Genomic DNA, 10,039 nt, shown 5'->3' on the forward strand with positions numbered 1-10,039 from the left:
CGGGCGGGAGCGGCGGCCGCCGCGCGTGTCATCCGCGCCGCGTGGGCGCCCGTGGGGGGGGGGGTCACCCCGCGCCGGAGGCGTTGCCTTCGCGCTGCCCGGCTCGCGTGCCCGGAAACGCGCAGAAAAGTCCGGTTTGGTTAAGACGATCTTTGGCCTGTGTGAATGAGCCGGGCCGTATGACCGTCGCCATAAACGTGGTGATCTGCCCCGCGTTTCAAAGCCTGCTGTCCCTTTAATGTCTGGTTTGACAGCTTTGGGTGAGGAAGCACTTCCAACAGCTGTCTTCTTGGCAGTGCACCAAACGCCGGCTTAAAGGGTCCCCGGCTGGAGCAGCTTCACCTTCTGCAGCCGAACAAACCCAGCAATTGTTCCACTTCCCGGCTGCTTTTCCACCAACCCCGGGCTGCGTTGTGGCTCGGTGCATGCGTCTTCTACCCCGGCTCTGTGGCTGGAATAAAAAATTCGGGCATTCCGTCTAAAAACTCCTTCTGCCAGGGAGGTTATGTGGGTGGTTAGCCCCGCTTTTACTGAAGATCAAAAGCATTTAGAAAAGCCCGTAAAATTATTACATTAAATTTTCAAAATAATGTTATTATGTCTAGGTCTGAATATGCATTTTGTATATATTACACATTTTTCTAGATCTATATCTGATTATAGATAGTGGACACACCCTATTTTCAGTAGCACTTACTTCATCGCTGCTTTTGCTGCACGTATTTTGTCAATAAATGCATCTATATTGATATTTTTTCTGAATATTTTCTGTGAGAATAACATTTATTTTCCATTTTGTGTTGCCGAAAGATGATGAAGATGAGGAGGAAGAGGACGAAGAAGAAGAAATTGATGTTGTGACAGTGGAGAAAAGGCGCTCCTCCTCCAACAAGGCTGTTACCACCCTCACTATTACAGTGCGCCCTAAAAATACTACTTTTCCGTCGGTCAGGACACAGCAGAATGAACTGATTTTAAAGCGTTGTGCACCAATTCATCAGCAGCATAATTATGCTGCTCCTTCTCCATATATGGAGAGTGAAGATGCTCCACCACCGAAAAAGTTAAAAACCGAGGTGCCCCGTCCAGTAAAACCCACGATCCAACCAAAGTCTAAGAGTTCAAGTCCTCGAAATTCTGATTCAGAGGATAGTGAACGTCGACGTAACCATAATATCCTGGAGCGTCAACGACGTAATGATCTACGGTCAAGTTTCCTCACATTAAGGGACCATGTTCCAGAACTGGTTAAAAATGAGAAAGCTGCAAAAGTTGTGATCTTAAAAAAAGCCACTGAGTATGTCCATTCCCTTCAGGCAGAGGAGCAGAAGTTATTGCTAGAAAAGGAAAAATTGCAAGCTAGACAACAACAATTGCTAAAGAAAATAGAATACAAGCGGACTTGCTAAACTTTTTTTTTTTTCTTTTGGCTGACCAGGACAGTCATTGCCACTTTGCACATTTTTGATTCTTTAAAAAAATTGTGTTTTTTGACGTTAAGAATGTTGGTTTTACTTTCAATCCAGTCCCTGAAGTAATCGACAAACTATATTATCCGGGTACGGAGCAAATGGATGTTCTTGCAAGAATTTTATTGCAAGACTACCAAACAAGAATGGACTGCCTTTGTTTTTCTTCTTAAGAACTGTAGATGGTGGGATTTTTTTTTCTAAATTGTTGTGAGCATTTGGAGCTGCTGATGACATCTAGTTGAGTTTAAAAATGTTCATTCCTAATTTTTATGGTGCTTATGTTCTAACAGATGTTACTTTAGGGGTTGGCATTTGTACCCCTGTGGGAATTTTCTGTAAATACCATCTACACACTTGCCTTTTGTACATGTCTTGGGTTATGAGAGGTGGCTTTTGCTACCAGTATTAGACTGGAAGTTCATACCTAAGTACTGTAATACCTCAATGTTTGAGGAGCATGTTTTTGTATACAAATATATTGTTAATCTCTGTTATGTACTGTACTAATTCTTACATTGCCTGTATACTTTAGTATGATGCTGATACATAACTAAATTTGATACTTATATTTTCGTATGAAAATGAGTTGTGAAAGTTTTGAGTAGATATTACTTTATCACTTTTTTGAACTAAGAAACTTTTGTAAAGAAATTTACTATATATGCCTTTTCCTAGCCTGTTTCTTCCAGTTAATGTATTTGTTAATGTTTGGTGCATAGAACTGGGTAACTGCAAAGTTCTGTGTTTAATTTCTTCCAACAATGTACATTTAGTGCTGCGTCTTATAGCACTTTGAAATACCTCATGTTTATGAAAATAAATAGCAATTACATGATGTGCCATTTACTATTTTTCTTTTAAATGAAGTTTTTCTTTTAAATAAAATCATTAACTTGAAAAGGTTCATGAAATAGAAAAACGTGGTTCCATATTCTAGGCATTTGATGTCTATAGGTGATGGCATAAGAAAAGTCAACTAGCTGGGAAATTTCCAGTTTTGGTTCAAAGTAATAGTAAAAACAAATTTCCTATTTTTTTCATACTTCAACTGTTTCCTTTGATGTCATGATTGTCCCAAGGGACTGAACTTACTGTCATTAATGAATGGAAGGACTCCTCTGTCTTTAAAGATTTTTTTGGAAAATGCACCACATGCAGAGAATTCTGAGGGCTCAGGAACATGGCTTATAAGCATTTGCTATGGGACTGGCGTCTGTGTGCTAGACAGGTAGAAGGGTGAATAATTTGCCACAGCTCCAAAAATGAAACATTTGTAGGAAATCAAGTTCTTCTCTTAACTGCTACTTTTTATTCCTTGCATTACGAAAGCCGTATCCTTAAAGCTGTCCAGCAGTGCATAGGAGAACTGATATTCTTTCTCATCTGTAGCATAAAAGCCTATTTGTTACTACTTATGCTAAGTTAGTAAGAATTAAAAATCCCAGGGAAAATACTCAATACTGAAATACTGAGTTCAACTGTATATGTTGGCATATCATAATGCAATAGGAATACCTCTTCTGTTGCATGGAGAGCTATGAAGCATACATCAGATGGTGTGTAGGCTGGACAGTGGACTTGAGTAAAGGGTTGTCTCAGATGTCATAGCATTTCATGGTGTTACTTACATGACCTGCGAGTCTGTGAAATATGCTTGGTAATAAGTTTTAGACTTAAGAGCTGTCTGGAGACCAAGGAGCTGTTATATTTTCTAGTCTGTACAGATACTTCTGTTTTTTCTGTACTATACCTGAAAAACAAGGGCATGGAGAAATGAACAAGTGGTTATTAAGTAGATTAACTTGCAGGAAGTTAGTCTTTGAAAATTGCCCATTCTTTAGCCAAAGTAAATGGGAAGTAGCTTGCTTGGTGAAAAAAGATACAGGATATCTAATATGTACCGTGTGGTAACAGAGGGTATATATTGGGGCATAATCACCATGGTGACTGACATGCTGAATGTTCATGCCCTGCACTAGCTTGTCCATGCACCCATAACTTGTGCATTCCTGGGTCCCATCCAATTTCTTTACCAAAGAACATTGGGAGTCGAACTTGCAAATGTTTCAGTGCAGTAAACTTGGATTCTCAACATACACAAACTGTCAAATGCTGTTTGGAGTGAACTATGCTTACACCAGTTTACACCATCTGAGGATTTGGCCTGAATTGACTTAATGTATTTTATAAATTTAGATATGAGGATCACAATCATTCCAGAAGAAGAATTCTCATTTTTTATCGCTTAATTTGGGCTTAGGCTTGTTTCTTCCACCTTCTCAGTTCAATAAAAAACACTAAAAAATCCTAAACAGTTTTCATTGGTGTAGGCAGTCACAAAGAGCATTTAATTTTACTAGTTACAACTTGTAACCAGTTTTGAAATTGTTTTAAAACCCCATTTTGTTAGCAATTCTTGTTGAACCACTTCTATAAGCACAGTTTTCACACAGGGTCACAAGTCACATGAGTTGTCTACTAAGAGAAGGAAAGCTTTTCAATCATCTCACCACACTCTCTCTTACCTGTGTCTGCTTGACCTCCAGTAGAGCTTCCTAACATAAATTTGTTAGACTTAGTGTAATGTAAAAACATGCTGCCACTGTATGTTGTCTGAATACTTTCCTACAAAATATAAATCATATTTGGACAAAAATAAATCACACAATGATGTGTACAGTTTAAGAATGTACACTCTAAGGATTGAATATGCAAAATCAGAGATTACCCTCTCTTCTGCCCCTCTCTCTCTGTTCATCGCCTTCTCCCTTTCTCTCTTCTCGTCCTCTGCGTTTGGAAGAGATTTCTCAAGAGCATCTGGTCCAATTCCTCCACTCAAAGCAGGGATAATTTCAAAGTTAGACCAGGTTGCTCTGGGTCATATGAAGCCAAATTTGGAATATCTTCAGAGATGGAAGTTCCACAGCAAATTTAGCCATTTCATCACTCCCATCATTGTGAAACAGTTTTTTCCTAATATCTCTTCGGAATTTTACTTGTTGCAAGCTATGTCCATTGTCTCCCATCTTTTTGGTTGCACTTCCAAGAGTCTGTCTGCACCTTCTCTGTGGCCTTCCAATAGGTAGTTGAAAACTACTTTAGTCCAAGCTAATTGCTCCTTATCTTCCTGAGACTGAACGAAGTTGTGTTTCTTACTGTTGTGATATCCAAGCACTTAATGTATAATACAGATGTTCAAGACTTAGGTTTGTTTGGATATTAAGCACAAAATCCCATTTGGAAATGCTTTTTTTTTTTCTTTTTTTGGTGTGATCTTTTTTGGGGCGGTCTTGGTCTGATCCTTTTGAATTTGATGATAAAGGTTCAACTGATTTCAGTGAAATAGGATCTGGCCCCATACATATCAGAAAGGCTCCCATGTATTGTACTGTGTGTGCCTATGTGCTGTATGTGCTGTACAACTAGTGCCTTCTTTGGGTTTGTCTTTTTTGTTTTATCTTGTTTGGTTTTAAATAACTTTCAGGGGTTAATAAGTTTGCTTTCAAATTGTTGCTGTAGGGAACAAGTTGTCAAGGACATGTTTTTGTAAGCAGAAATCTCAGTTGTAGGATGTTATTAAGTTACAATTGTTAAATAGAAGATGGTTTCGGGTTCTTTTCTATTTAATGATAAATTTGAGAGGTGTAGGGAAGATAGCTTTTAAAAAGAAGAGGTAAACAATTTATTTAATAGTATTTTCAGAAGAATCACTATGAGATTTACAAAAAACAGTAATAAAAGATCCTGGTCCATGCATGTCTAGAGTGAAGAATCCCTAAAGCTCAGTCAAATGATGAATAGAAACACTATTCCATTTTGTTAATATACAGACCCATATTTGCATGATAAATCCAAATATATCTGAAGAAGCTTCTAAAACAAAATTTGAGAGTGCCTAATAGCTCCTTATTAAAAAACTGATATTGCCCATTCACAAAGGGAAAACTGAACTAGATTGATCCCAGTCTTACTTACTCTGCTATAAAATTCTCAAGTTCTTTTTCATGCAAGGCAGAATCGGCTGATAGAATCGAATGGTTTCCTCGCAAATCACATACCCCAGAGGACAATCTCCTTCCACTTTTCGGCTTATTTTCTTAAAGCTACCACTAAGAACACAAGGGACTTCAAACACCAAAATGCAATGATTCCCCCATAAACCAGCATAAGTAAAACACCAGCGGGAGAGCTTAAAAAGGTGAAATGTGTTAATGATGTCATTACCACCAGGTCACCTGTTGCCATGAGTGCGAAGAAAAGTAAATTTCTCAAACCCCAAGCTGCTGTTATAGCAACTTATCACCAGGTCTTGGCAGAGCTGCCTGAGATTTCATGATGTGTATAATTTGCAGAGGGTACATTTGCTCCTGGTAAATATGCCGATAAACCAAGCTAGGATAAAATGACTTTAAAAGAATCTCATTCTTAAGCCTCAATTTCCTGGCTTGGGGCTGGCTTAAACCAGAAGATTAATTTTATTTAAATTTTTAAGTTTGGATCATGAATTTAATGACCTTTTTATGTACCATCTTTTTTATCACGCGCTTGACAAATGTATCATCATTTATACCTGTATTCCTTTCCTTGCCTCTTCACTGCCTTTGCCTCGCCTTCACCGTTGCCTTTCCCTTTCCTTTTCCCTTTCCCTTCCCCTTCCCTCTTTCCTTTATACCTAAAATATATGGAGTATCTTTTCTCTTGGCAGTCCAAAAAAGACATGAAACTTAAAGGCTTTTGAGATGTCACAATAATCTCTTTAAAGCAAGCAGGGTTTGCATTCAAAAGACCAGATACACAACACTTTGGAAATCTCATTCAGAAAAAAAAATGCAAATCATGGAAAAGAAGGTGACAGGCTGGTGCAGTGTGTTGCAGTACTTCTTGCTAGTGCAAGAGCGCTGACAACCAGAGCATCAGCTTGCCTCTGTAGTCTCCCTGGAATCAGACCCTTGCTCTGCAGCCAGACAAGCTTGCACTTCTGCTGGGCTACATTTTCCATTTGTTCCACCATAGGCTACACTTTGTTGCCTGTTCGCTTGTGCTTGCCCTTCAGGGAAGTCTGGCCACAGCCAAACCAATGGATGCTTTGCCGTTACCTTGCATGAGGTGAGAATTTCCCCTGACTGCAGCTCTGTGATTCCCATCCAGCTTTGTGTTTTAATGGCCAGATCCTTCCTTCCATGAAATTAATTTTATATATATATATATATATATATATATATATATATATATTTGAGCAACAGTCAACTCAGAGGAATGAATTCTTAATTTATGAGCTGCAAAGGTTCCTAGTGTATCTACTGTATGAATATATTAACATACATGCTATATGCACACAAGGAATTCCTCATGCTGATTCATGAGCCTACTCTGTGTTTTAAATGTGTAAGTAACATGACTGGCCATTTGGTCCTTTGAAGAAAAAACAGATGAACAAATGTTTTGTTTTGTTTTCCCATGTATTTATGATCAGCCCATTTATGACCCTCTGAAGTAATACAGAAAGGGAAAAAAGCTGTATGTACAAAATAAATAAATACAATTAATGTTTAGTGTTTTTGAACTCCATAATGAAATGGAAGGGTATGTATTATTCATCAGACTTACAACTGAATTAGGACCTATTTGGGAATCATCTCTGAGCTGCTGAGTTAAATTTCATAAGTGTAATCATTGCGAGGTTCCATGTACATCATTACATCTACTCTATTTGTGGAGTCTGTCTTTGCCATGATATAGTTCTTCCATCTGACACTGTTTAGATAAGTGGAGACATTTTCATTTTATTGTAAAACAAGATTGTTATTTCTTTTTTCTTATTCTGTGCTCCCAATTCCCAAATCTCATTTGTCTGCTTTAAGTATTTACGGCTTTCTATCTTTTATACTGTATGCTTTTAAGCAGCGGAACTGTCTTCTCTGTTATTTGTCTGAAACTGAGGTTAGATTGTGTTACCATGAGTTGCTATATTAATCATGAAAAAAATTATGACAGCAACCCTGTTGCCCAAGAGAGCAGTGTCTAACAGCTAAATATAGCTTAGTCCTATATTAGAGGTAGGCTGAATCATGTTTTCTACTTCTGTTTAGTTATGCTTTTAATCACCAAGCATTGTAAGCATTAGATGGTTTCAAGCACCTAGCTGCCAGGCACCTAATTCTCCCAGGCACCTAATTCTCCTTAGCCCCAGGCTCTCGCAGAGGACAGCTCAGAGCACCCACCCCAGGCTCTTACTGGGACTGGACCAAACACTCTTCTGCGTCACAGAGAAAGCACAATTACAACCTGAAGGGGGAGATTACATGAGCTATGTGAGGGGCTTTTTTATTGCTGCTGGTTACCATCAACAACTTACCTGGTGCATAGTTGATGTTGAAATTTAAAGAATTAACTTGGAGAAAACTGCAGTTTGTTAGATTCATTTGTAACAACAGAACAGTGGGTGGACCTGGGATTTAAAAGTATAACTTTTTTTTTTGTATATTCATTTTATTTACAATTAAATATTTCTGTTATCTGCATTTTGCTTCCCAGCACTATAAGTATACAGTGTTCGAGCGTTCAAAAATTTCCTTTCTGTGTAGAACAAAGCACTGTAGGTATGTAACAAGTTAGAAGAGTGCTTGGATTTGTGTGCTTAGTATTTGTATACATTTTTTTTATTCAATACATGGATTATAACATTTAGACATAGCCCTGTTTCTTCAGTATGACATGGACTTAGTAGTAAGCACATTGTAATTAATACTGTACTTAATTTAATTTTAATAATGCAGCTAATCTGGGCAGGCTTGATATTCACAAATCCATAAGCCCTGATATGATGCACCCACGGGTACTGAGGGAGCTGGCAGATGTTGTTGTCAGGCTGCTCTCCATCATCTTTGAAAGGTCCTGGAGAACTGGAGAGGGGCCTGAGGACTGGAAGAAAGCCAGTGTCACTCCAGTCTTCAAGAAGGGCAAGAAGGAGGAACCAGGCAACTGCAGGCCAGTCAGCCTCACCTCCATCCCTGCAAAGGTGATGGAACAGCTCATTCTGGATGTCATATCCAGGCATATGGAGGAGAAGAAGGTGATCAGGAGTAGCCAGCATGGATTCAGCAAGGGGAAATCCTGTTTAACCAATCTGATAGCCTTCTATGATGGAATGACTGGCTGGGTGGATGAGGGGAGAGCAGTGGACACTGTGTATGTTGACTTCAGCAAGGCTTTTGACACTGTCTCCCGTAACATCCTCCTAGCTAAGCTCAGGAAGTGTGGGTTAGATGAGTGGACAGTGAGGTGGACTGAGAAGTGGCTGAAAGGCAGAGCTCAGAGGGTCATCATCAGTGGTGTGGAGTCTAGTTGGAAGCCTGTGGCATCCCCCAGGGCTCAGGACTGGGCCCCATCCTGTTCAACTTCTTCATCAATGACCTGGATGAGGGGGTGGAGTGCCTCCTCAGCAAGTTTGCTGATGATCCCAAGCTGGGAGGAGTGGCTGACACACCTGAGGGCTGTGCTGCCATTCAGAGAGACCTGGACAGGCTGGAGAGCTGGGCAGAGAGGAACTTCCTGAGGTTCAACAAGGGCAAGTGCAGAGTCCTTCACTTAGGGAGGAATAACTGCATGCATGAGTACAAGCTAGGGGCTGACCTGCTGGAGAGCAGCTCTGCAGAGAAGGACCTGGGAGTGCTGGTGGATGACAAGTTGACCAGTAATGTGCCCTTGTGGCCAGGAAGGCCAATGGTCTCCTGGGGTGCATTAGGAAGAGTGTTGCCAGCAGGTGGAGGGAGGTGATTGTGCCCCCTCTCCTCAGCCCTGGGGAGGCCTCATCTCGAGTCTTGTGTCCAGTTCTGGGCTCCCCAGCACAAGAGGGACATGGAGCTACTGGAGAGAGTCCAGCGTAGGGCTACGAGGATGATCAGAGGGCTGGAGCATCTGCCCTACAAGGAGAGGCTGCGAGAGCTGGGCCTTTTCAGCCTGGGGAAGAGAAGACTGAGGGGGGATCTTATCAATGTGTACAAGTCCCTGAAGGGAGGGTGTCAAGGGAACAGGGACAAACTCTTTTCAGTTGTCCCATGTGACAGGACAAGAGGCAATGGGCAGAAATTGAAGCACAGGAAGTTCCGCCTGACCGTGAGGGGGAATTTCTTCACTGTGAGAGTGACTGAGCACTGGCACATGTTGCCCAGAGAGGTTGTGGAGTCTCCTTCTCTGGAGATCTTCAAGGCCTGCCTGGATGCAACCCTTTCTAACATGCTGTAGGTGACCCTGCTGAACAGACAGGTTGGACTAGATGATCTCCAGAGGTCCCTTCCAACCTTACCCACTTTGTGATTCTGTGGAATACTGTAATTCATGATGTAGGATATGAGGTAATTATCTAATAACATATAAAGAGTTTTAGGTGTGGCTTGTAGCTAGGAATACTTATAAAACAAATTTTAAAACTACCTAGATATTTTCTTTCTTTTAAATTCCTAAGATCTATCTTGAAATATCCTTGAAATATTGCTATGAATTTGTTTTTGCATTTCCGTCCATGTGAAGAAATTATTTATGTCTTCCAAAGTTGTCATTATATTGGT

The 10,039-nt window shown here is 40.3% G+C and overlaps 1 protein-coding gene across 1 annotated transcript in view; it reads left to right on the forward strand.

The window, feature by feature from the left end:
- MYCN (MYCN proto-oncogene, bHLH transcription factor) overlaps positions 1–2,307 on the forward strand; it is a 4,892-nt gene extending 2,585 nt beyond the window's left edge. The window contains exons 3-4 of the mRNA XM_085312035.1: positions 171–260; positions 811–2,307. Of these exons, the coding sequence (XP_085168161.1) occupies positions 171–260; positions 811–1,409 (689 nt within the window). The 3' untranslated portion in view covers positions 1,410–2,307. The remainder of the gene's footprint in view (positions 1–170; positions 261–810) is intronic.
- Positions 2,308–10,039: the final 7,732 nt, after the last annotated feature.

The sequence above is a fragment of the Rhea americana genome, unplaced genomic scaffold (genome assembly GCF_003343005.1).
Source record: "Rhea americana isolate MKP2758 unplaced genomic scaffold, rheAme1 scaffold_356, whole genome shotgun sequence".
Taxonomy (NCBI): domain Eukaryota; kingdom Metazoa; phylum Chordata; class Aves; order Rheiformes; family Rheidae; genus Rhea; species Rhea americana.